Below are 27,862 nucleotides of genomic sequence, written 5' to 3'. Positions count from 1 at the left end.
AGGGGTATTTTTGCACCAGTTTTGTAACATCAAGGGCATTACTGGAGCGAAAGTGTAACGGAGGACATAAATGATCATTTTCGCACAGTAGAGGGGTAATTTTTGACCCTTTTCCCTAAATAAAAAAGTAGGGAGTAGGATCTCCATAGCCTAAAGAGACTCATTTGCTTTTTTTAGCAGAGGCTTTCAGTGTACATAAGTAGCCATACCATAGCTGCAAATACTAGCAATGTCCTTATCCCAATAGAAAATGCAGGAGGCAAGCAGTTAAATTGGGTCCTGCTTAAGAATAGCCATGCTCACATTAGTATCATATCAGAAGAACACCTCCATGAGTGGATACAACATTCACTCAAATTTATTTGAAACTAAAAATTTATAGCTTAAATTCAAACTGGGAACCAACTCTTAATTGCAGCTCCTATTGTCTGTAGGGGTGAACATGATAACTGAAGCTTCAGTTGAAAAGGATTACATTTGTATCCAAAATGAGAAAAATTCACAGCTAGCGAAGACAAGAACACGTTGCCAAAATTTTTTACTGAACTCTAGCTATAAGGTTGAGACGAAAAAACTACATTTTGCTTCTGTGGATCTTCTACATCCTCAAATAGTTCCATAAATCCAAATGGTTGCTTCAAGGTACAAGCCAAGTTGAGCAGTATGATTCCATCATGCAGCTCCAAAGTAGGCATCCAAAAGTAAATGGTTCGACAATAGTCGCTTATATTTTGATGCATCATTCAGAAAACTTTGTGAGCCTTTCCATAGTATCTGTTTATGAATGGAGACTGCAAAGAAAATTTGGAAACAAAAGAAAGAGGTGAGGACCACGAATTTTATTTGCAACATATCAAACAGTTAATAATCTATATTGAGTCTTAACATAGATCTCATTTTAATGTTGGGTTACACTAAAGCAGCAACAGCCTAAATCTTGAGGGTTCAACGCTCTCAAATTATCAGTTTCATCAAAAATCTCATACAATTGTTACGCAGTCATGTGATCATGCATAGACCTATTTATACAAAACTTAAGACTACGAACAGGATACTGACCTTGACCTGAGATACATCAGGAGCATCAGGTGAGGGCATTGGATAAAATTTATAAAACTTCATACTTTGAAATGCAGCTTTTGCTTCTTCACTCATCTCCTGTATAGCTTTTTTCCTGGCTTCTCTTGCCTAAAACGTGGAAAATTATAAGTCGTGAAAATTCAGCAAATCAAGCACTCTGGTATTGACACAAACCAACAGTTTTAACACGAAAAAAGATACAGGATTGCGACAAGATTCTCAAAATATACCTCTCGATTATTCTTCTTTCCTTCACGAACCTTCTCCTTCACAAATTCCTATAATGACAAAGATGATTCATTGAAGTTATATAGTTTTTTTGACAAGGTAAAGATTTATCACCGATGTACAATGAGTACTGTCATTTGATATCACAAGGAAACGTTACCATAAATTCATCTTTTTTATCTGCCGCTAACTCCTCTGCCTCAATAAATTTGTCTGCCATTTCCTACAAATTATCACTCAAGTTAATAGATGGTAAAATGGCTTGAAAATGGAACTATACACGGGCATATACAGATTGGTATGACTTGAAACTAGCAAAACTTGCAATACTTGAACCAATAGAGGAAATGCTAATCCTCCTTCGTTTCATATTGGAAAATTTACCTCTTCAGTAAAATGAAAATTTTATCTCGTTAAATCAATTCAACTTAAGTATAAACTGTAACTATTTTATATAGAGCTTCGCCTCTCTCCTTGAATGGAACTGGCACCAACAATTCATACAACTTAAACTTTATTTTATTTCAAACTTGATGCAGTATTCTATCAACTAATTACTCTGCTTCTTCGCGTGTCAAAGTTTATAATCTTAAACAGTGTTCAAACTTGACACAAGTTTGCTCTTCAATCTCCAAACGCCTTTGGTGAGAAAAATGACAACCCATAGGATGATTATTTTAAGCCTCGCTCGAACTGCTAAGAAAATAAAAATTTGTCCACTCTTACATTTGTCTAAAAACATGGAATCATCATAAGGAAAGCCAAATTGGAGAAAAGGCAGGATCTGGTCAGAAATGGCAGAGTGACGTCCAGAAAAGGTAAACGATATTCTATTGTGGGTTCCAATGAGGAGAGTTTTCTCCTTTCCGTTTTATTCTAGTAAAATGGAGAAGAGAGAAGTTTGGTTTTGGTTGGAAAAAAAATTCTTAGTGATAGTCCAACAAAAAAGAGAGTTTATTTCAAGGAATTGCTGGATTATGTTTATTGTGTGTAAGCAAACGCTGCAACAGCAGAAATCATAAAGCTAACATACTGAATTGGATAGTAGCAAATAGCAAGTTTGACATTAAGATTTGTAACGATCCTTGGAGTTTATCAACGCTACTCAAATTTTTTAAACCTCAAAATCCAATCAAACTCACAAATATGGTATCTCAGCAAGAACCTCTGAATTCTTTTTTTGAGAATGAACAAGAACCTCTGAGTTCTTGCAGTTTTCTAAATTAGGATAAATGGAATTCAATTATGCAACAATCACACAAATATCGAATATTTTCTTTTTTCAGCGGAACAAGTTTCTCTAAATTTAGGACACTAAAAGGAGAAAATGGAGAAGTTTCTTTTTATAGGAGAAATAGAGAAGTTATCAAGCTGGTGGTCAAATGTCTTAAAGAGCTTCCACATATGAGGCCAATCAAAGAACCAACTAAAGAAATTCTGAACCGCATTTTAATTTTCATTTGGAAAGAGGACGGCACCCAAAAGTAGACAGGTGGAAGAGAATAAAAAGAGAAGGCTTTTAAGCATACCTCTGGCTCATCAAATTCCCAATCAAACTCGCAAAACACCTGGAGCAAAACAAAGTCAAAACGTTCATAAAAGTGTGAAGATCATGCCTATATGCCTATACTTCTCTTCATACAACCACTTATGAATCTAGTATACAACATTGCCCCCATGTCACTCCCATCTAATAACAATATCAAACCAAGAAAAGTCATCCTCAAGCAATCCCTTTTATGACGCTAGCATTGTGGAATAACTATTGTATAGTTTACTAGTATTTGAAAGCTTACAGGCGGTTCTGTTGGGAATAAGATCTGCACGATGGTGCTCTGTTCAAGTTCATCTTCTGCAAACGGCTGATAGAAATCTGCCAAGAAAATAAATGTCACAGACTTCTACCCAGAAACAGAACCCATCAAAGACAACTATAACGATTAAAAAACGTACAGAGCAAGGAAAGTTAAAGTTGACAGTTTATCGTCTCATTCACAAGTGAAAAACTGCAAAAGAAACAGTAGAGGAAAATGTATGAAACTGAAGCACCAAGCTAGAGTCAACTAATATAAGAAATCATTAGATATCATCTTCTCAAACAAACTCAAACCCACATATAAAGGCTTACATGCTTGATATTCAATTAAATAATTTTATGATGATTATCAGAAACATCTTAATGATTTAACGATGACGTTTTATAACAGATTAAGTATATGTAAATACATATAAAAAGAAAAAACTATCAGCAAATCAGACAGCAAAAAGTCAGTAACTAAAAGAGTTTAATTTTCTACACATTCAAAAAAGGTAGAACTAAATTATATTCAGTGCTAGCACACAGACAATGCAACTTTAAAATATTGAATTTTCTGAATTTTAAATACAGTGACTTGTATCATTCAGCGATACAAAATTAAGCAATCCAGCCAAAAAGCTTCACTCAGAAGATAGTTTTCTCAAAACAGCTCATTAGAGATATATTAAAATTCATTCCGGAGACTCCCAGCAAGGGATAAGCACAGCAGTACTCCAAGCTTTTATTCTCCAGTTATAGATGTTAGTACCCAGCCATGCCCAATAACTAAGCCTTACCACAATTAGGCATTACCCAATGCACCTTATACAAAGAAACATGTCCCAAATCTGACTGTGCCATCTCAGAATGAAGAAAAAGATAGGATAAGTGACCGACTCATCCTCCTTACAAATATAGAAGCAATTTGCTAACCTAAACCCCCTCCCCCCTGTTGAATGTTATTCTAAAGCAAATTAGCCTGCAGTGCAACTATTAATCTCAGAGGTCCACATATCCTCCAAGCAAGTTTATAAGGATGCTAATCATCAAACTTGTTGCTTTTAGAAATGAGAATTAATGAGAAAGGCTTGATGAAGACCGTCTTTACATGTTAATAACTCAAGTCCACATATCCTCCAAGCAAGTTTATAAGGATGCTAATCATCAAACTTGTTGCTTTTAGAAATGAGAATTAATGAGAAAGGCTTGATGAAGACCATCTTTACATGTTAATAACTCAAGTAGTTATGGACTAGCAAGTCCTAAGACCTGCTTCAACACAACAAATGCGGGGGAGGGTGGGAAGGGAGTTACCTCTGAGGATAGATTCTGAAAGAAAGATATACGCATCAATTATCATGATACTATAACAGAATCAACTAATCTCAGAATTTAAAGCAGCATAAAGGTAAAACTTAAGCTACGTTAATGATGGACACAAGGAAACAAACAAAGGGCTTAATCTCCATAGCTATTGGAGTTATCTTACTTACAAGGTAAGCAATATTCAAACTTCTTCACTCGCTCCAGCTTCAAGTGTTTTAAACCAGCCCTGGAATAAACAAGTAGAAAGATATTAATCACGGAATGTTTTCCATTGTCTCCTATCACCTCTTTAACACAGAAGCATCATGCATCTTATGACAGTGAAAAAATCTCCTCAGATACCATACTGAGAAAATTGAGTGCCTTACAGACCAAATACCACCAGCCAAACCATCAAAGAAGAATGCAGGAGGTAAGGAAGCTGACCTTCTTTGAGTACACCTCAGAATAAAAATTTGGGATTTGAGTCTTTCAACTTGAGATTCCCTGTTGGTCAGCCAAAGAATAAAAGCAGCATCAGAAGCCAAGATATAAAACAGTTACATAAGACATACAAGAGAGGCAACAAGAAAGAAAATTAGCTGAGGGACAATACCGTTGTTCCAAAGGAACGTATGTTGTTTGAAGCCATAAAGACATACATAATAAGACTTGCAACGACAAAATGAGAATGAAAATGAAGCTGTTAGTGTGTGTGTGTTGGGGGGGGGGGGGGAATACCGATTTTCCAAAGGTATGTATGGAACCCAGTCCATTTTCATCTGTTTCATTGGCAGTATCTCTTCAGCTTCCCTTTGTACAGAGTTTATTCCAATTTTATCAGAAGGTGGAAAAGGAGATACAACCTGTTCAAAAGGAGGAATAAAAATGACACTGAAAGAGAGGAGATTATATAATGTATGTTTAAGGAAGAACAAAGAGTTTATAACCAGCCTGTACATGAGGTAGAAGGATGTCAAGTTCTGAAATCATTTTACTTTTACAAAAAGCACAAAAGTTAGAACCATGGTAAGGTTCTCGTCTCAAAAAAAAGGGGAACCATGGTAAGGGCACCTTAATAATACACTAGAAACCGCAGAAAGTCGATTGAAGTTATCAGCAATTGTTCTCTAGTTCTTTTTCTGTCTTTCCTAGGTTTAGTCTCTCTCTCTCTCCGCAATGTTAATACTCTTCTATATGGCTCAGCCCAAGAAATTTCATTACTCGAGTGTACAACCTTGTCACATTTTCAAACTTCTTAAGGTCACTAACAGTAAGGGGATGGGCTCAAAAGTAAATTCTTTGTAATCTCCATGCCATCCATTTACGGGGGACCAGACTAAAGCTATACGCCTATACCCGACAAACAAGAGGTCAAAATGGGTCAAATTGAAAAATGCAGCCAATTTAATTGTTATGAGCAGTGAAGAATATCTAAACAGAAGTGAAACACATAAGGTTAATAGTTCTAACTATTTCAATATAAAGCTAGATCTTAGAGACTTACAGCAACCACAACAGGTATACACGTCACTTTTGATTGGCCCTGAAAAAAAACCAATTGTGCTGCAAAAACAAAAGACCAGTTAGTCATGAAGCAAATTAATTGAGTCCATACGAGGATATTAGTAGCAAGAAAAAACAGAATAAGAAGTTGAAAGAATACGATCGCCTATGCTAAAGAAAAAGTGTTTCAGAGTACATAAAACAGAACTTCTTATTATGAACAGTATCAAATAACTAATCACAAATATTGACAGGAAAAGGAAGGTAATCAATCAAATGTAGGGGTCAATTACCCATACATGAAATTATGCAGCAACTCTCAAGTAAATAGAAATTTGAACATAGAAAACGGTGAGAAGATAAATATTCACTAAAAAATTGGCAGGAAAAGAAGAGAATGAATCAGCTGAAGGGGTCAATGATCCCCAGGTGAGAACTTGCATAGGAAGATTAGAATAAAGAGAAAGTTGAGCATGAAAATGATGAGAATATGACTATGCACAAGACAATGACGGAAAAAGAAGGGATAAATCAGCTGAAGGGGTTGAAGATGTCTAGGTGAAACTATATATCAAGATTCAACACTAAACAGAAAGCTGAACCACATTGTAGAAGCATTGCACTTTCAAAGATCACAGCTATAGTCAAGCTGCTTGGAGCATATCACATGAATATGTCCATAGAATAAGTAAGGCGACAAGCTTCAGCTACCACTTACGTTCAGTACAACCAAAAAGATACACTTTCTTTCCATGCAATTCTCCGCCTTCTTCAAATGCATCCTATCAGAAAACACACAAGACCTTTGAGTTATCTGGTCTTTTTTTGTTTGAATAATTTGCATACAGAAACATAAGGCAGATAATGCACTGTCTTTCTTAATACAAAATTTTATTGAATCAAAAAACAAACTGAAAATAACCAACTCACTTCGAGATTCGAGAAATTCCATTTGTATTGGTAAACCATGTCTATCTGATCCCACTGGCACCGAGCAAAAGAATAAATTCAAATTTCAGAAATTATAAGCAAGAAATTAAGTACCATAAACCAGAAAGTCATGCCAATGAATAAACAGAAAGCCGTTTTCAAAAAAATGAATAAACAGAAAACAATCAAACTCTAACCTCTGTGCCAACAGGAAAAACCTCTTGCCATAGATCTTCCTGCAAAATATACCAATTGAAACTGTAAGCTAGCAGGCAAAAGTATTATTACCTGACTACAAGAGCAAGGAGGAAACTGCAAATCTTCTGCAATAAAAGTTCGAACGAGTACAATTGCAACTATGAATCTAAGCACAAAATACTATCATCAAACCATTTAGCAATTCAAAGAAACATATCTACCCTACATTATTAAAGGGAACAACAAGATTTCGTCAAGGCTCCCCTTCACAAGATTACACAAAATAACCCAAAAAAATATTTAAGCAAAAGCCCAAGTGAGCATTAACAATTATGGCAGTACCAAACCACAAATGGAGTAATTAGCACTTCAAACGATCCAACTTAACCTACATTATCAAAATAAAACAACCAATAAAAAAGTAAATCAAATACTCGAGCAAAAACCCATATCATTACAATCATTCAAGAACATTCAGCTATGAGAATCCTCCCAATCCATTCTACTTTATTGAGTTATTCAGGCCTATTAACAATCATTGAACTACCAAAGCATAATATTTAGCAGTTTAAAGATTCAACTTACTTAACATTATCAAAATGGAAGAACCAAAATAATCCACAAAAAAAGGGGCAGGTAGCATTACCAAATTACGCTTATCAGGGAAATACTCAGTCTCAGTTTGAGGCTTAGCAATCTTGGCTCGTTTAGCTCCGCGCTTAACAACACCTTTGCTAGGCTCTCCTCCTTTGTCATTGTTCTTAGGCTCTTCTTTCTGAACAGATTCTCCTTGCTCCGCAGCTGATTGGGATTGGGCTTCGGCGGTCTCATTCTTGTTGGTCGCTTCTTCGGTGGTTGCGGTTTGTTCTTGGCTACTAACCTTCTCCTCTTCCTTGGACTTGCCTTTTCTTCCTCCTACTTCTCTAGCCTTTCTCTTTGTACCTTTCCTCATTGTTTATTGATTTTAAGGGTTTGTTGGGGGTGAGAATTTGAATTGGAAGAGGAAGAGAGACGATGGCGGAAAATAGAACAAACCCAGAAATAGAGAGAGGCGCTGAGGTAATAAGGAGGCAATTTGCGTGAAGGGGGGTGGGTAGCGCGTAAATCCAACGCGACCAAACTGACCTTTAGTGGGAGGGAGATTGAAATTTTTGGTTAGTTTCCCCCCCTTCTCAAAACTACATAGAAGTACTCAGATTCATGTTCTTGTAATTTAACCCTCTTAACGTCGCCCTAAATCATAATTAAAGGGAATTAAGACAATTAACTTAACTAGTGGTTCTGAATAATTTAGGGGTCGTTTGGTTATTGGTTAGGATTATGCAGGTATTAGTAACGTAGAGATTAGTTACGTAGGATTTAGTTATGCAGGATTTAGTTATGTTATGATTAATTATGCAAGAATTGGTTATGCGATAATTAGTTATATAAGGATTAGTAAAATATAAATATAATTTGAGTATTATTTATTATTAGTCTAGTTTATTCTATTACAAATATTATTATATTATAGATATATTTTTAAACGAAAAAATACAAATATGAATAGAGGGTATTCTTGTTATTCGTGTTTTAATATAAGTATTACTAATACATATATAAGTTATTCCACCTTCTACCCTATATATAAAATATATAAATTCCTTCGTTACTTATACATATATTAGTTATGCGGAAAAGAAAAATATGAACTAAATATTGTATTAGCAATTCTATCTTTTATGTGAAAATGAGAAAAAACTAACCAAATATTGTATAACTTATGCTAGATTTTATGCGGAGATTATTTTTTTTCCCAATTTTATAACCAAACAATGTAAAGAGTTATCCTAATTTTAGTACATAAATAACTCCTTCTAACCGACTACCAAACGACCTCTCAGTCATTTAGTCATCATAGCAAATAAATTGGATTCGATAGAAAGTCTATCTATTCATAATCTCCAAAAAAATGCATCAACGAAGGAAGCAAGTAACAAGAACTATACATAATAATGCAAATCTACTTTGAGTAGGAACTAGAAAATATATTTAATATAAATTTTATTAAAAAACTTATTTAAAATAAAGAAACTCACAAATATCAAATTCTGAACGATTGTGTTTTTTTTACTCCAACTTTGAATTATTATTTCACAACTTAATTTATCTTTTTTTTAATAACAACGTTTTTTATATAGAAGTAACAACAACAACAACAATAACATACTCAGTGTAATTTCATAAGTAGTGTCTGGGATGGTAGAGTGTACGCAAACCTTACCCTTGACTTTAAAAAGTCAAAGAGGCCGTTTTCATATAGAAGATATGAGTAAAATAAAGGCATCTAGTAACTCTATTTATCAAGATTTAGTTGTATGAGAAGAAATTGCATATTAAGTATTATTTTTTGTTTCTATTGACAATTGAACTGTAATCTCTTATAATTTTCACTCACTTGAGCGCTAGATCACATAAGTTATGATTTAAGTGTGTCAATTATTATTATTTTTTTATTTTTTTAATAGTGATTTTATCCGACCAACTTGCACGCATTTCATCTATTATATGGTTATCTATGTTTTGATTTATCCCTGTCAATTGTTAAATTGACGAATCCTGTCAATTTTGGATAGTTAAGGGTGATCAATTCACTGAATAAGTAGTAATCCAAACTACTCTAAATTGTCATCTGTCCACGTTGACGACAGTGTCGTAACTCAACTTATCTAACTTTATTTTTTTTGTTCTTTCAATAATATAATTGAGTTACTAAAAATAATTTGTTATTCCATTAAGTAGAATTATATTCCATATTTAGCACCATCCTTTCGTTATTTTCCCTAACGAAGCTTTCTTATGAATTGATTTTTGTGGAATAATATAATACAAGCTAACCCAACCTTTTAAATAGTAGTTTTGGTTACATGGAAAGTCTATCAACATATGTCGGTCGAACATGTATTCACATTCCATAAATTATAGGATTTTGATGTCTAGTCCAAAAAGACTTCACTATCGTTTGGACATAGATTTGATTGAAATTTGAAAAAAGAATTTTTGAAGTTGTGTTGAAAAAAAAATTTAAAGTTGAAGTTGTGTTTGGACATGCATTTTATTTGAAGAAAAGTTAAAATTTTGTGAGTAGAAGAAAAAATTTCACCCAAAAATTATCCTAAACTAGTTTTTGGGAACTTAAAATTTTTTAATTTTTTTTTCCCAAAACATTATCATATTTCATAAACAAATAATGTTTTTTTAAAAAATTATAAAAAATGAAGCCAAAATATATGGCCAAACGGGAACTTCAAAACTCCTACTTCAAAGTGTCAGAAAAAATTGGTGGTGGAGTGGACATCATGCAATGTAAAATATATGGACCCAATTGATTTTCTTTTTTACTCCTCTTTTGGAGCTCCCTATGAGTAACCGTTTTTGTTTAGACTTGTTGTTTAAAAAATAGTTAACGATTGAAAAGTATGAAAATTTTAGTCCAAATACGGAAAATTCATGTGGCTTAAGTAACATAAGGTTCATCGCGTAGATGTTATTGTTATTAGTGTTTCTTCTTATTCTTATTCTTATTCTCCTCTTCTTCTTTCGATTGTTGAAGAGTGTGGAAAATACTTATATATCTAGATAATAATTGATGGTAGATACCAGTGATAGATCCATAATTTATAGATCGTGGGTGCTTCACTGATTTTATAATAAATCCACAGTAATCATAATAACTAAACATGGATATTCATTTGGGTCGGATCGGACAATTTTTTAATTAATTCAGATTGATTTACTACTAGCATTTTATGCTATAATAATAACTAGACAAACCGACCATAAAACTAAAATAAGTTCTGTTTTGTTTACCTTTTTCACTTTCAATTAATTCAAATTATATTTGAGTAAATTAGAAGAAAATTTGAAAGACAAGGATTCAAGTATGCATGGGAAATGTGCCTGTTTATTAGAAAATTTGGTGAAAAAGAATATCTCGTTTTAAAAATATTCTTTGTTTAATTCAATTATATACCTTTAAATTTCTTGGGATGTTTATGTATCCCATTCCTTAAAATATTATAATTTACAATTTCCAACAAATCAATGGTTTAGACTAGCGTAAATACAAGTATAGTCAAATTTGTGAAGTGTTACTTTTGATTCAAGTTCATTAATATTCTCCAAGTACAATAATTTAATGTTCATGCAACTATTAATACTACGTTTATAATGCTCTATTTACAATAGTTTACTTAATAACGAAAAAAATAGTACAAACTTACAAAAACATATTCAATAAAAACATAATGTTTCACTCTTAAACATTTGATATTAAAGAAAATTAAATCAATTTATGTTTTAGGCCAGTCGCTTGAAGTTCAAACTGTCATATATCAATATTAGCCTAAAGTATTAACTGCCGCGGATCAAACTTCAGGCCAATGATATATAAGGTTTTAATGTACCGATATTTTCTTAACAAAACAATAAGAAGCAGCAAATGAGAAGACAAAAAAAAAAAAAAAACGTAGGACCAAGATATATCATTGGAGAATCGCAACACTGCTTGTGCTAAACATATATATCATTTCAGAAAAGAAAGTAAAGAAAGAAAACGTAGTTAATCAAACAATACCAACTACCAAGTTAGCAACATTTTGTTAAAATATACAATTTGATATATGAATTACTTTATAGAGAAAAAATTATTGGTAATCTGCGTTCGAAATCAGAAGATTGGAGAAGCAAAGCAACGAATGTTAGTTTAATAAACAAAACAGAAAATAATTTCAAGCCCACGAATTGTTTGTGTTCTTAAGGAATTTAATCTCCTCACTGTTGCACAAGATTTTGGATTAATTCCTCCCAAGATAGAATGGAATAATTGTTCTGTGATAGCGGCAGTACAAATCACAGAACTTTGATGAACTAAACAAACGGAGCAAATAACACTTGACACTAATAATTATTTTAAAAAATAATGCAATAATGTAAAAAAGAGGGGACAAGTTTTCAGATTTTTTATTTATGAAAAATAAGTCTAAGCCTCTAAATTTATAGGCAAAGGAAGGGTGAGATGGAGAGGTGCAATTCAAAAAGTGTCTCTTTCATTTCTCATTCACACTCTTTAAAGAAAACCCCAACAATCCCCCGCATGAATGGGGAATGGCCATATGTGTAAAACTGTGCATGAAAAAGATTGTGATTCGCAAGTAATGATTAATCGCATCTGGATAAGTAGGTTTTCCTTTGAACTTTATGTAGTGAGATTATGATGGATATACTCGATCGATCGGTAGATTTGATATATTTGAATCGTCGTGCTTTGGTGTATACCTAAATAACTATAAGTCAAATTTTCAATCCTTAACCGTCTTTGGTTCTCATTATTGTATTCGTTTCAGTCATGAACACCGCATGATTTTATAAGTGCATCGAGAACCGGCCTTACAGACTTCTCCTTGAAGCGGCTTACACTTCACACTTACATAGGTGATCCCTAAATGCATTATCCCATAGATATACCATTTGATATATCTCGTATCAAACTTAAAAACAATTCAAAAGCCTTAATGTTTTATCCTTGGTACTGAACATTGTGTTATCACGTGAATTGACCAAAATTTTAATTGACAATGTTGAACCATTATTAATGACTTTGTTTGATCTCCTCAAACCTATATCTTAGGATCTCCAATCTTCTAGGTAGAGTTACCGCTACAATGACTTGTCCTTTGTCATAGTTCCATTATCCTCGATGATCTTTCAACTACCTCTCTAATTAGGCCTTTTGTAAGTGGATCTGATACATTATGGCTTGACTTTATGTAGTCAATTGTGATAATTCCCCTAGAGAGTAATTGCCTAGCGATTTTATGTCTTCGTTGTATATGACGAAATTTTTCGTTATATATAACGCTCCCAGCCCTTCCGATTGTTGCTTGACTATATATATATATATATTGATGCCAACGGTTTTGGGCCAAAATAAAATATCTTCAAAGAAATTTTAGAGTCATTCAGCTTCTTCACCGGCTTTATCTAAGACTATGAACTCAGCCTTCACTGTAGAGCAGATAATACAAGTTTGTTTGGATGACTTCCAATATACCGCTCCTCCACCAATAATAAATACATATCCACTCGTGAACTTAAAATCAGTTAAAACGGTGATCCAATTTATATCACAATATCCCTCAATCACTGCACGATATTCACTTTAGTGCAAAACAAAGTCTCGGATATATTTTAAATATCCCAAAACTCGTTTCATTGCCATCCAATGAGATTGACTTGGATTACTCGTGTATCGTCTCAATTTGCTTATAACACAAGGTATATCTGGTCGTGTATAATTCATGATATACATTAAGCATCTCAACACACGAGCATAATCCAATTGTGATATACTTTGGCCTTTTGTTCTTTGCAAGTGCATGATTCACGTCAATTTGTCACGATCCGGAATCCCAACCTCGGGATCATGATGGTGCCTAACATATACTTACTAGGCAAGCCGACATGAAATATAAAATTAACTATTTTTTAACAATTAAAAATAAAATATTAATAATGATAACGATATAAGTCTGAAGTAGAGTAAAATACCGAACAACAAAGTCTAAACATAACCCAGAATCTGGAGTTACGAGTACATGAACATCTAGAGTGCTACAAACAATGTTTGTACAAAATACACTGTTTTGAAACTGAATAAAACAGTAAAGATAGAAGGGAAGGGGACATTAGGGTTGCAGATACCGTGCAACTATACCACAAGTCTTCGACATCGACTGAATCCAAGCATAAGCTACTGAGCGCCGCTAGGACCAACTCCGATATCTACACAAAAAGTGCAGAGTGTAGTATAAGTACAACCGACCCTATATACTTTGTAAGTGTCGAGCCTAACCTCGACAAAGTAGTGACGAGGTTAAAGCGGGCCACTTACAATAACTTGTACGCAGTGATAATGATAATAAAGGAAAATAAACAGGAATTGGAAGTAATGCAATTAACTCATGAGAATTAACTTAAACCTCATTATTAGAAATCCCAGAATAATACGACTTATAATATCATATAAAAATGTCGAGGTCAACTCAACAACAACAATTACAACACATACAAATCGTTGCGGTGCGCAATCTAATCCCGCTATATTATTATTTTTCAACGTCAAGTACACATATACAATCCGTTGCGGCGCGCAAACCGATTCCACAATATCATCATTTATCAATGTCAAAATCTGTCCTTATTCCACCATTTCAATTCATTACCTTTCAATTTCTGTTGCGGCGTGCAACCCGCTCCCCAAGTAATTTCAATCAACAATAGCAATTCAACAATCAAAATTTATAAGAATTTCTACATCAAGAGATTAAATGTACGAAGCAATGAAGAATCGCATAATAATGAAAGAATCCCTAACAACTCAAATGACTCGACCTTACCAACTCATATGTATCTATCAATTAGATATGCAAGTAAAGCAATTAACAAATAAGCATGGAATCATGGAACGAATGGACAATTTAATACAAGAATGACTAAATGATAAGTAACAATTATGGCATAGAAATTAATAAAGCAAGTAGCAATTAAGGTATGAAACAACATATATCATGAAGTAAAGAAAACATGGAATCAAGTATCATAACGGCGTATATACAATTGTCACATCGCATATACGCCGTTTCCCACATAATTCACATAACATGTAGTTCAAGGGTTCCTAATTCCCTCAAATCAAGGTTAGACCCAACACTTAGCTCACCCCGCAATCAAATAAAAGCTCAATCGGGACCTTTTCTTTAGAATTAGCCTCCAAACCAATCAAATCAATGAGTTTGGAAAGAAAAGCCTTTTGGAAAATCGTTTCTAAAGTGTTTAAGGTTGAGAAATAGTGTGAAATGAGCTATCTCCCATTTTCTCCTCTCTTACCCAGCTGCAGGTGTTACATAAGTCGCAAATGTGATAAAATGACCGCAAATGCGAAGACCCCCCATCGTTGTCGCATCTTCGCAATTGTGAAGAAGACTCAAGTATACACTAAGTCGTAAATGAGACTATAATAGTTCGCAAATGCGAACATCTTCCTCGCAATTGCGAGGTTACCCAGTCCAAACCATGCTCGCAAAGGCGAACACTTGTTCGCAAAAGCGAGACTCACAATTGCGAGCCATACCTCGCAAATGCGAGATATGCAGTTGAACACCAGCAACAGAAGTGCACCAACTATCTTCACATTAGCAAAACTCTTATGAAACACGTCTGAAACTCACCCGAGCCCCTCGAGCTCCAAATCAAACATGCACATGAGTGTAATAACATCATACTAACACGATCATGCAATCAAATCACCAAAATAATATCTAAATCTACAAATCAATACTCAAAACGAATAAAATTTTAAAGTAAAACTCAAGAACGCTAGAATCACATTTAAGCGTCTGAATCATGTCAAATCAATTCCGAATTGCACTAAATTTTTCAGACAAGTTTCAAATAGCAATACAGACCTATTTCAAATTTCAACATCAAAATCCGAACCCGTTATCTAAGAAGTTAACTTACGGTCATACTTAGTAAATTTCAAACTTTCAAAATGCTAGTTTTTGGCAAAATGAGTCAAATCAATTTAGGGACCTCCAATTTCAATTCTGGACATACATCTAAGTCCAAAATCACGATACAGACCTATCGGAATCATTAAAATACCGATCCGAGATCATTTTTATAAAATATTGACCGTAGTCAACCCAAGTTATTTTTAGAGCCAAAATCATGTTTTCTTCAAATTGTTACATACAAGCTTTTCAAATAGTGACACGGACCACACGCCCAACCCAAACAATATTAAATTAAGCTAATAGAGGCCTTGGAACATGGAATTAAGGGCTAATACTCAAAATGACCTATCGGGTCATCACACAATTGGAGTCTTTGCAACTTTAAAATCTAAGTTCTTGAACTTTTCATAATGAGATTGCGACAATGACATACTTTGAGGAGTCTTATGGATCTTAATACCCAAGATTAAATCTGCAACTCCCAAGTCTTTCATATCAAATTTACTAGTTAACATACGCTTAGTCGTATTTATGTTGGCAATGTCATTACTCATTGTCAGCATATCATTCACATATAGGCAAGCAATGACTATGTGATTTGGAACATTTTTAATGTACACATATTGATCACATTCATTTATCTTAAAGCCATTTGACAAATTATTTGGTCAAATTTTGCAGGCCATTATTTGGGTGCTTGTTTTAATCCGTAAAGCGATTTAACAAATCTACATGCTGTTTTTTTTTTGCCTGGAACAACAAACCATTCAGGTTGTTCCATGTAAATTTTTTCCTCCAAGTCTCTATTTAAAAAGTTCGTCTTACCATCCATTTGATGGATTTCAAGATCATACACAACAACCAATGCTACTAATGTCTGTATGGGTGTAATTCTCGTAACTGGCGAGTATGTGTCAAAATAGTCAAGGCCTTCTTGTTGTCATTTGACGTTTACTATGTCATGGATTTCTCTCATTAAAGGTACTTTACTTTGTTTCTTCTCGAGGTCTCTTAGAGTTTTCATTAGACGACTCACATTCTTTTTTATACTGGTAAATATTCTCAAAGAATTCAGTATTATCTAATTCAATTATCGTATTAATATGAATATCGGGATTTGTTGATTTATGAACCAGAAAACGATATCCCATACTATTTATTGCATATCATATGAAAATGCAATCAACGGTTTCGATCCAATCTTTACCCTTTTTGATTCAAGGACTTGCACTTTAGCCAAACACACATATACCTTAAAATATTTTAAGTTGGGTTTCCTTCCTTTCCATTTTTCATATGAAATGGATTGTGTTTTGCTATGGGAAATTCGATTGAGTATTCGGTTAGCTGTAAGAATAGCTTCCTCCCATAAGTTCTGGGATAAACCAGAACTTATTAACAAGGCATTCATCATCACTTTTAACGTTTTATTCTTTCTTTATGTAATTTTATTAGATTGCAGTGAGTAAGGGGCAATTAATTAGTGTATAATGCCATATTCCAAACATATTTTCTTTAAAAGAGATTCATACTCGTCACCCCTATTACTTTATAGAGCCAACCACATAAAATATTGTTTGTGTTAAGACATAACCAGAATTAACGACCGGTGAAGTTTTTAATCTTCAAACCAATTTGACACAACCAGAATTAATAAATAGTAAAGTTTTCAGTCTAATAAAACATCACGACGATTTTAATCTCAAAGATTGAGTAGAAAATCACGCAATTTTTAATCTCGAAGTAGGAGTAGAAAATCACAAAGATTTTAATCTCGAAGTAGGAGTATAAAATAAAGGTTTTAATCTCCAAATGAATGTAGAAAATCACGAGGATTTTAGACTCCATAATTGGAGTAGAAAAATCATGAGTATTTTAGTCTCCAAAATAGGGTAGATCACAAGTATTTTAATTTTATTTTTAAATGGCTTTCTAACTAAACCATTGTAACCCCTAAACATTTCAACAATTCGATATATTATTCTTATCAAACTAACATATGTACATCTTTACTGATTCAAGCTAATATACATATAAAACACCGTCTTCATGATTTCAAAATACTTTTCAAGTATTAATGTAAGTCTAATTCATACTTACAACCTTAAATACTTTTAATTTCATGTAAGTCACCAAATTGTATACCGACAAACCAATTTTATTTGGTAAACGGAATAACAAAATTATCCTTTAACCATATATTATTTCTAATCATTAGCATGCAAATAGAATGTACTTCGAGAGTATCACATAATAAGTATTTACCCTAACATTTGTAGAATCAAAGTTTCATAAATCATATAAGGTAAAAACATTAAAAAAAAAAAAAAAAAAAACGAGTAGAATTCGAATTTATAGTCACTTTCTGCTTCGTCGAGAGTAATATCTATCCTCTTGATGTCCGTCCTCTGACAATTCAACCATCACGGATATCACCCAGCAATGGATAGAAATTATTCGAGCCCGAGAAATGCCATATCATTGGACATGTTAGAAGACAACATTTATGAGTTTAATGTCGCTACATTTTTGTAGCAAATGTTTATTCCACACCAGAATGGAAATACTGAAATGAATAATCTTGGTTGATGATATCATCTTATGTAACCAAGGAATCTGATCATGTACACAGAGAAAGGTATGACATTTTCCTTCTCATCACTATTATGCTTCATAATTTTTCAGGAAACTTGTATAAGTTTTCTAAGGCTACCATCCCAACCATGGACACTTATCTCTAAGAATTCGGATCCCTTTTGGAGTGATCAATTTTTCAATAGTAGCAACAATTTTTTTTAAACAAAACAACATAAATCGTGACACTTACTTTTCCGATGCAAAAGAACTAGCATTTTAAGACAATTATTTCACTACTTTGCGTGTAGCTTGCAAAAGAATATCTAATAGGCGCAAAAAGTGATTTGATTCTTGTATAGTGATAAATCCACCAGACGAAAAATAAAATACAAGAGCCAACACTGAAAAACACGAAACAAAGGATAAGATTTTACGATACAAGAGCATCATTTGTTTGCTTCTTCGTTTCTATCCGTAGAAGACCATCACTTCAACTCAAATTTTCTCAATCAACCGTCTGAAAAATAATTTCATTAAATTCCTTAAGCTTATTGGTAATCTATGTTCGAAACCAGAAGATTAGAGAAGCAAAGAAACGAATGTTAGTTTAATAAACACAATAGAAAATAATCCCGAGCCCACAAGTTGCTTTTGTGTCCTTAAGAAATTTAATACCCTCACTATTGCCAAAGGTTTTGGATTAAATCTCCCCGAAGATAGAACGGAGTAAATATTATGTGATAGCGGCATTACAAATCACAGAACTTCAGCGAACTCAATAAACGGAGCAAATCGCACTTGACACTTATGTTTATTTAAAAAAAATAATGCAACAATATAGAAAATATGGGACAAGTTTTCAGATTTTTTATTTATGAAAAATAAGGCTAAGTCTCTAAATTTATAGACAAATGAAGGGGAGATGGAGAGGTGCAATCCAAAAGGTGCCTCTTCCATTTCTCATTCACCCTTTAAAGAAACCCCAATAAAAACTACAGTCAAATGATCCGGTTATTTCAACTTGTGCCAATCCCCTATGAGATTTAATTCCTCAATTCACCAAGACTAGGAAATAGTATGAAGTCGAGCAATATTTTTGAATAATTTAACAAGGCAAGAAGATAGTATAAAAATGGAACAACACATACAAGATTTAATAGTCCCTCAGTATTTGTGAACAATTTAATAAGATAGTTAGTATAAAGATAGTATCACATTTTGTCATTCTGTTTGTATTTTATGACCAATTTAACAAAATACATAAAATGAAAATAGTACCAACTCTTCTCAATTTGTCGATAAAGTTCTGCTACTCGTACTGATGGACAACAAGTAGGCGAACTAGCTAACGGGCAAGATACTTTGAAGCAGTTGAACGCACAATACATGAATGAAGCATTGTGGGCTTTTGCGAGTGGATTGCCCAACGTTGTGCAGACTGCTCCACCAGTAAATACCACCTTGGAAAATCCGCATTCAGGACTCGACAATTCAGGAAGTAGAGAAATACCAAACGAATGCAAGGTTGGAGGATCAGGTACACCGAATAATTTTAATTTGTAAAGTTTAGTACTAACTTTGCAGAAACATATCAAGGAGCAAAATGAGCGGATAGACCAAATACCTGGTGTGTCACCAATAATCAAGGGTGTGGATATTGATAAATATTCGCAGTATCCCTGGAAGCCAAGTGCAACACCTTTAGCAATTCCCAAAAAGTTCAAAATGCTTGATATTCCTAAATATGATGGAACATCAGGCCCACGAGATCACGTCACTGCACTCACTACAGGGGTTAAAGACAACGATTTAACCAAGCAGGAAATTGAATCAATCTTGGAATTTTTTTTTTGACGAAACTCTCACAAAAGGGGCGTTAACATGGTATTCGCTCTTACCTGAAAACTGTATTGACTCTTTTATTAAGCTTGTAGATTTTTTTATAAAATTACATTCGGGAGCCCAAAAAGTAGAGAAGATAATGGAATATATCTTCAAAGTAAAATAAGAAAGCATAGAACTGCTCAAAGAATTCATGGATAGGTTCTAACGAGAAATAATGATGTTGCCACGAGTACTTGATAATTGGGCGGCTATGATGTTCGCAAGTATTTTGAATGAAAAGAGTTCAGAAGCCACGAGAGGTTAAGGGAGAGTTTGTGGGAGTTTCCTGCAGCTACTTGGAATGACGTATAAAATAGATACAGTACAGAGTTGCGAATAAAAAAAGACGCGGTTGCCCAGCCAAGGGCAGAAGAGAGGCCAGGATCTAGGCGTTCCGAAATGGAAAAGAGGTCTGGTAAGAACATGTACGAATCTTATATGGGACCTGCGAGATGAGATTCCCTAACTAAACAAGAACATGCATAGTTTAATTCAAGATCAAGGTAAAAATGATACAAGTTCCTCTTCTCGATTCTAAAGGGAACGGGACACAACCAAAAGTAACGATTCAAATTCTCATGCAAGAATAAGAGATTAGAGTTTCAACGTCAGTATATTAGAGTTAAAAGTCGTTCTAAATGGAATGGGAGATAAGGTACGGTAGCCGAAAGTGATGAGGTCAGATCCAAAAAAAAAGGAGTCAGGAATTTTGGTGCGAGTTTCACAATAGTCATGGCTATAGAACAGTAGATTGCAGAATCTTACAGGGAGAATTTGAATATTTATTGAAGCAAGGCTATCTCACTATTTTGTTTAGTGAAAAAGTAAAACAATCTTAAATGAAAAATAGTCAAGAACCACTAAAGCCCTATTGCCAAAGAGAACAACAATTGTTATAACTGGGGGAGAAGAAGTTAACAGGGTAACGTTCACAGCTGCAAGAAGGACATCCAAGGTTACTATTACCCACGGGAAACAAGTTTGCCAAGTTTTGGAAGGTGACAAGATGCATGATAATTTCTCATAATAATGCACTGGTAATATCTCTCTTGTACATGATACTAATGTTAGACAAGCGTTGATTGACTCAGGCAGCTCAGTTAATATCATCCTACTGAGGGTGGTAAACGAGATGCAAGCGAATGATCGAATCGTACCAAAAGCACGATCGTTGTCCAGGTTCGATAACTCAAGTGTTGTCACAAAAGAAGAAGTTGTATTGGCTACATATGCAGAATGAGTAATAAAAGACACTAAATTTCAAGTGGTGGATGCGGACATGGCCTATAACATAATTTTAGAAAGGTTGTGGATTCATGATATGAACACGGTCCTATCAATATTGCATCAAGTTATTAAGTTCCCATCACAGTGGGGAATCCGATAAATCCATGGAGATCAACAAGTATCACGAGATATCAATTTAGTGGTGATCGCAAATGCAATATTCGAGGATGGAGGTGCGTAATAGCAATTAAAGAACTCAGTTGAGGATAATTTAACATACACCTCAACTAGAATCCCAAGAGGTCAGTTGATATGGATTCGAGACCTGATATGATTCAAGAACCAGAGGAAAATGAGAATATCAGAACAACCACGGAGGAGCTTGAAGATGTTATATTATCCGTTCACTGGCCTAGCAGAAAAGTTTACATCGGAGCAAACTTGAGTCCGGAAATGAAAGTTAAGTTAATTGAATTTTTACGTGCTAATGCAGTTCGCCTTGCTTGGTCGCATTCAGACATGACATGTATACCACCAGAGGTAATGACTCACAAGATGAATGAGGACCCATTGCACCCATATGTCAAACAGAAGAAAAGGAAGCAAGGGACATTTAAAAATCAAGTAATCCAGGATGAGGTACAAAAACTTCTGAAAATTGGTTCAATACGAGAGGTAAAGTACCCTGACTGGTTAGCTAATATTGTCGTAGTTACAAAGAAAAATGGAAAGGTGAGTTTGTGTGGATTATGTTGATTTAAATAAAGCTTGCCCTAAAGATTCATTTCCTTTAACGCATATATATTAGTTAATTGATTCTACCGTAGGTCATGAAATTTTAAGTTTTTTAAATTCCTATTCTGTTTATAATCAGATAAAGATGGATCCTCTAGATAAGGAAAAAACCTCCTTTATTACAGACAGGGGTGGACTTATTGCTACAAAGTCATGCAGTTTGGCTTGAAAAATGTTGGAGCGACATACCGGAGATTGGTCACCAAAATATTTCAAGAACACTTGGGGAAAACCATGGAGGTCTACATAGACGATATATTGGTCAAGTCATCATAAGCAAGGGACCATTTCCAAACCTTGACTGAAACCTTCGAAATTCTTCGTAAGTTAACATGAAGTTAAACCCCGAAAAATGCGCCTTTGGTGTTGCTTCAGGTAAATTCTTGGGATTTCTTGTCTCTAATAGGGGTATTGAAGTGAATCTCGTGCAAATCAAAGTAATTGAGGAGATACCTGATGTGGTCATAAGCAAAAAAGAGGTTCAAAGGTTAACATGTAAGGTAGCAGCTTTGGGAAGGTTTATATCCAAATCGTCAGAAACATATTTAAAATTCTTTTCAATATTGAAAAAGCAAAATCAATTTCAATGTACTAACAAATGCCAACAAGCTCTGAAGTATTTAAAGTCATACTTATCAGAACTGCCCATGTTAGCAAAGCCGAGACGAGTAGAGATTGCTAATTTGCCTGACTGCGTCCGAAGTGGTGGTAAGCGCGGTACTGGTACGTGAAGACAAAGGTAAGCAGTCTCTGATCTATTATGTTAGTAAATCCTTATTGGATGCCGAGATATGGTACCCACATTTAGAGAGACTTGAATTAGCATTAATTACGGCATAAAAAAAGTAACGACCTTATTTCAATGTCATTCTATTTCTGTAATAACTGTTTTTCCACTAAGGAATATATTGCATAAACAAGAATTGTCAAGAAGATTGGCTAAATGGGTTATAGAGCTTAGCGAATATGATATTAAATATCAGCCTAGAACTTCCATAAAGTCTCAGGTACTAGTAAATTTTGTAACAGATTTAAGCTCACACCTACTTCCTGAAGTAGAAAAAGAGCTACGAGTGTTCACCGGAACTGATCCGGGGACTTGGACCCTGTTTACCGACGGTTCCTAAATGTTAAAGGAGTTGGTTTGGGAATTATTTTAATTCCACCTCCAAGAGAAGTCGTAAGACATGCAATAAAGTGTTATCCAATTACTAACAATGAGGCAGAGTATGAAGTTGTGATTGCAGGATTAGAGCTCGTGAGAGAACTTGGTATTGAACAAATTATAATCAAAAGTGACTCACAATTGGTAGTAAACCAAATGCAAGGAGCTTACGTGGCAAGAAAGACAAAAATGCAACAATACATAGAAAACGTATGAGGGTTATTGAGACAGTTCCAAACTTGGAAAATTGTACAAATACTCAGGGAAGAAAACGCAGAGCCTGATGCATTAGCAAGTCTGGCATTCGTGGCTGATGTGTCGAATGCAGAAAATGCAATTGTAGTACACTTGTTCATTCAGCTCCTTACCAAACAAAGAATGAAGTAAATTTCAATAATTTAACTTGAGATTGGAGAAACGAGCTTGTGAACTTTTTGTAGCGTGGAATTTTGCATGAGGATAAAAACAAATCCCAATTGCTACGATTGAAACTGCTAAATACTACATAATATGGGGGAATATATATAGCAAAATATTTGGAGGAACTTTAGCACGGTGCCTTGGACCTTCACAAACCGAACATGTAATGAGATAAGTACATGAAGGGCACTGTGGTAATCATGTTGGTGGAAGATCGTTGGTAAAAATACTAATAAGAGCACGATACTATTGGTGAAAAATGAAAGATGAAGCAGAAAATTTTGTAGCAAGGTGCGACAAGTGCCAACAATATACAAATAATATGCATCGACCAACAATTGCTAATTCAATCATATCACCGTGGCCATTCATGAAATGAGGGATGCATATCGTAAGTCCTCTGCCTCAAGCCAAGGGAAAAGTACAGTTTTTGTTAATTCTAACGGATTATTTCTCAAAATGGATGAAAGCAAGTGACTTTAAACAAGTACGAGAAAATGAAGTTATGGACTTCATTTGGATAAATATAATATATTGATTTTGAGTCCCAAAGGAAATCGTTTGAGATAATGGGCCACAATTCGTAGGCATGAAGGTTATCGATTTTTTCAAAAGTTGGAAAATTAAATGAATTACTTTAGCACCTTATCATCCCGTAGCTAACGGTCAAGCTAAGTAGACAAATAAGGTCATCATCAACAACCTGAAAAAACTGATTGGAAGAATCAAAAGGCAAGTGGACGGAAGTACTACCGGGGATATTGTGAGCTTACCAAACCACAACAAAAACAAGCATGGGAGAAACCCTATTTTCGCTCGCATATGGGACAGAGGCTTCAATTTCAGTGGAGATAGGAGAACCAAGGACAAAGTACACACATACAAGTGAAGCATCAAACGAAAAAGAACTTCGTACGAACTTAGATTTGACAGAAGAGAGAAGGGAGACACCTTTGATTCAGATGGCGGTAGAAAAGCATGGAATTGAACGCTACTACAACATGAAGGCGAACATGAGATATTTCAAGATTGGGGACTTTGTCGTCAAAAAAGTGCTTCGATCAACACGAGTGGCAAATACAGGAAAGTTGAGGCCCATATATAATTAAAGGCATTCCTAGAAAATGAGCGTACGAGTTATAAACTATGGATGGTAAGGTGTTACCATTCCATTGGAATGCGGACCATTTGAAGAATATAATACCCACTGTCAGGTATCATAGAAGTTCATTTTTTATTTGTTCATTTAAGTTTTACTAACCATTTTAGATGATAGGCAAAAAGCTTACTCGTACCATATGATGACATTAGACCCGAAAGACACGCGAAATACTTAATTATTCTCGATCTAGGTTATAGCATTTCTGATGGAAAAGGGTTAAGAAGTCATCATCTAAATGATTATCTCCAATTCCCGTATGTATTTCCTTTTTCAGGAAAAGGACCAAAAATAAAGAGTCGATCCAGTGTTCGAGATCTCATGCTTTAATGCTCAAACACTGGGGGACTATGTGTATGGAGAAGTAAACAAGGAAATAAGTTGTACACCACGAAAGCATAACTTAGCCAAAGGAAAAACTTTGCATAAAATGTCAAATTTTCAAGCTCGCAGAAAGAAGGGGCAATAAATAGTTGAAGAACCTATGGAAAACTCCCACGAGCTTTTAGGTTAAGGCCATAGATTTGGTCACGGGAAAATACACTCGTACTTGTAACATGCTATAAATAAAGCAGTTATGAAAATGTGTTTACATGAATATTTATTTGAAGGTTCAAAAAACAAACCTTCTTCTAATTACTTCATATTTCATATCTTTGCACCAACACGAAGGTGAGACGTCATCTTCATTAGTGTTTTTAAGATTAAAGAGCTCTCTTTTATAAAAAAATTGTGCATATTAAAGATGTGGACTATTAAAGCATTTTTAAATGCAAGTATACGCTTGAAAACTTAAAGAGCAAAAAAGCATAATATGCTGCGAAATGATATTAATGTCTAACATCCCGAAAATAGGGAGGGGGGAAACTACACAAAACTACTTTGAAACAAAAAAAAAGTTCTCACAAACACCAAGTCACTTCTAAGACAAAAAGTGAAATATACTAAGGAGAATCATTAACGGGGGTAGAGGGATCAACTTGAGAAGACGAAGGTTGGGCATCTGCTTAAACAAGAGCGAGTCCATCTCCATCACCTTTGGAACTTTCACCCCCAAGTGTTGAGAAGCTTTGACGCTGCTGAGTTTTCTCAACTGCTTCCTTAACTTTGGTAATTTCAGTATTAAGGTCAAAACCCTCCAGGTTAGCCTCAGTCAAAGTGTCGAGACGGGTATTCAAAAAAGCCCAGCTAATATCAAGTGTAAACTTGTCTTCAAGAGCTTCATAATCTTTTTTTAACTGCTCAATCTCAACCCTTAAGTCTTCTTTCTCAGCTTCCGACGCTTCATAGGATGCCCTCAAAGGTTCAAGAGAGCCCTCAAGGACTGAATTTTATCATAAGAGGCACGAAGATCCTCTTGAGCTTGGGTGAGAATCTATACCAAATCACCCGCGTACACCTCTTTCTGATTTAGAAGTTCTTTCAAGCTTCTAATCTCTTCATTTGCCTTTGAGTACTGCCCAGCAAAGGAAGATTCCAATCTATCCTTATCCTTTTCAACTTCATTGGAAGAGGCCTTCAAAACCACTAATCCATCAGTGGTTATCTTCAGTTGTTGGTCCAAAGCCCTTTTTTTCTTCAGCAAGAACATCATTTTCAAGTTGAAAGCCTTCAAATTGTTTCTTCAAATTATCATCTTCGGTGCGCAACTCAATCGCTTGCTGATCAATTTAGGATATCCTTTTCATTAGCTTCATACTTGTTAAATTGATCAATAGAAAGACAATGGAGAATAGTTATAAATGTAGAAGAAAAGGAAGAAACTTAAGAGAATGTGGATATACCTTGAGCGCAGAATGAATAACATCATTCATTAAGGTCAAAGAGCTGTAGGATTCAAGTTTCTCTCTTTCCATGGGTCCTATCAATGGTTTCAACCATACAACACCTTGGCTTGATTTCTTTAACAGATTCCCACCATCGGGGACTTCAATCAAAACTTTCTTCATGCCTTATCTATCGCTAGAAGGTTCGACTTATTTACGAGAAGCAGCGGCATGAACAACAATATGGGTGGTTGCAGGTAAGGGAGCAAAAGAAACATGAGGATTAACATCAGTAGTAACTGGGGTCATTGGAAGAGAGACAAGTGGTGGCTCTTCAGAAACGGGGCCAAAGTCTTCTTCACCCCCAAATCCTTGGGCGAAAAGTCTATAAACAAGACTTGAGGGGGGATTACCAGAATTGTCAATATCTTCATCCTCAAATATATCCAAATGGACATAATCTGGTTCATCAACAAGATTAATGGCATGGAGCCTGAAAGTGGGTCTTGAGAAACAGTGCCTTCATCATATAAAACCACGCGTTTTCTGACTCGTGGCTTCCTCACTAAGGAACTATCGTCATTATCTTCTTCTTCTTCTTCAAAGTCACGGGCTTCAGTATTCTTCCTCTCAGAAGAAGATACACTCAGAATTTGTTCATGTGCAGAGCTAACAGAAAGCCTAGCAGAAGGAACATAAGCGGGGCTGATGCCACAAATGGCAAACCCTAGAAAGAGCCAAAACGAAAGGGATCAAAGGAAAGAAAAAAGAACAAAGGGAAAGAAAATCATGGTAATTAAAAAAAAAAAGGGTCTTTGCTTTCCATCCAAATTTATGAGAAAGAAATTTCCATGATCTCTGGTCCATGGGAGCAACAATCAATATTTTTTCTATCCAGTCACGAAAGTCAGGGATTTCTCTAAAAACTTCCATGATTGCTGAAAAATAAACATAAACGTACAAGAGAGAAAACACTCTCGCGAAGAGCTTCAGGGAGTATAGATGGAGTAAGTGACGAAAAGTAAAAGGAGCGGAAACCAAATTTGACAAATAACGAAGGCAAGCTACTGCCTTCCATGTGATCAAACCTATTTGGCCAAGACAGATATTGAAGTAACAACAAAATTTAATGATTTCTGGATTGATATGAAGGTTGAACCCTAAAGTAAAATGGTAGGTATAAACAAATGAATAACCTTCACGATAAGAGCTAACTCTATCATCAACACTAGGGGTTACTACTGGGATATTTGGTTTCTAGTTGCATTC

General features: G+C 34.8%; 1 protein-coding gene across 1 annotated transcript; it reads right to left on the bottom strand.

Moving 5' to 3' along the window:
* Positions 1–315: 315 nt before the first annotated feature.
* Positions 316–8,145, bottom strand: LOC107761849 (protein HEAT INTOLERANT 4-like). Its single transcript, XM_075228284.1, has 14 exons — positions 7,692–8,145; positions 7,045–7,083; positions 6,848–6,901; positions 6,636–6,699; positions 5,919–5,977; positions 5,153–5,277; positions 4,859–4,918; positions 4,600–4,658; positions 3,105–3,181; positions 2,838–2,876; positions 1,469–1,531; positions 1,311–1,358; positions 1,060–1,188; positions 316–791 (listed from the first exon to the last, which is right to left on the bottom strand). The coding sequence occupies exons 1-14, from the start codon at positions 7,995–7,997 to the stop codon at positions 744–746; spliced, it is 1,170 nt and encodes a 389-aa protein (XP_075084385.1). The 5' UTR covers positions 7,998–8,145; the 3' UTR covers positions 316–743.
* Positions 8,146–27,862: the final 19,717 nt, after the last annotated feature.

This window comes from Nicotiana tabacum, chromosome 13, assembly GCF_000715075.1.
Source record: "Nicotiana tabacum cultivar K326 chromosome 13, ASM71507v2, whole genome shotgun sequence".
In the NCBI taxonomy this organism is placed as follows: Eukaryota; Viridiplantae; Streptophyta; class Magnoliopsida; order Solanales; family Solanaceae; genus Nicotiana; species Nicotiana tabacum.
The sequence above is the reverse complement of the archived record's forward strand: the minus strand, read 5'-3'. Positions and strand labels throughout refer to the sequence as shown.

Coding starts and splice junctions, on each gene's coding strand:
- LOC107761849 (XM_075228284.1), bottom strand. CDS start 7,997: ATGAGGAAAGGTACAAAGAGAAAGGCTAGAGAAGTAGGAGGAAGAAAA. Junction 5,978..6,635: donor TCTTTTTGGTTGTACTGAAC/GTAAGTGGTAGC, acceptor TTGTTTTTGCAG/CACAATTGGTTTTTTTTCAG. Junction 2,877..3,104: donor TATTCCCAACAGAACCGCCT/GTAAGCTTTCAA, acceptor GTTTTGCTCCAG/GTGTTTTGCGAGTTTGATTG.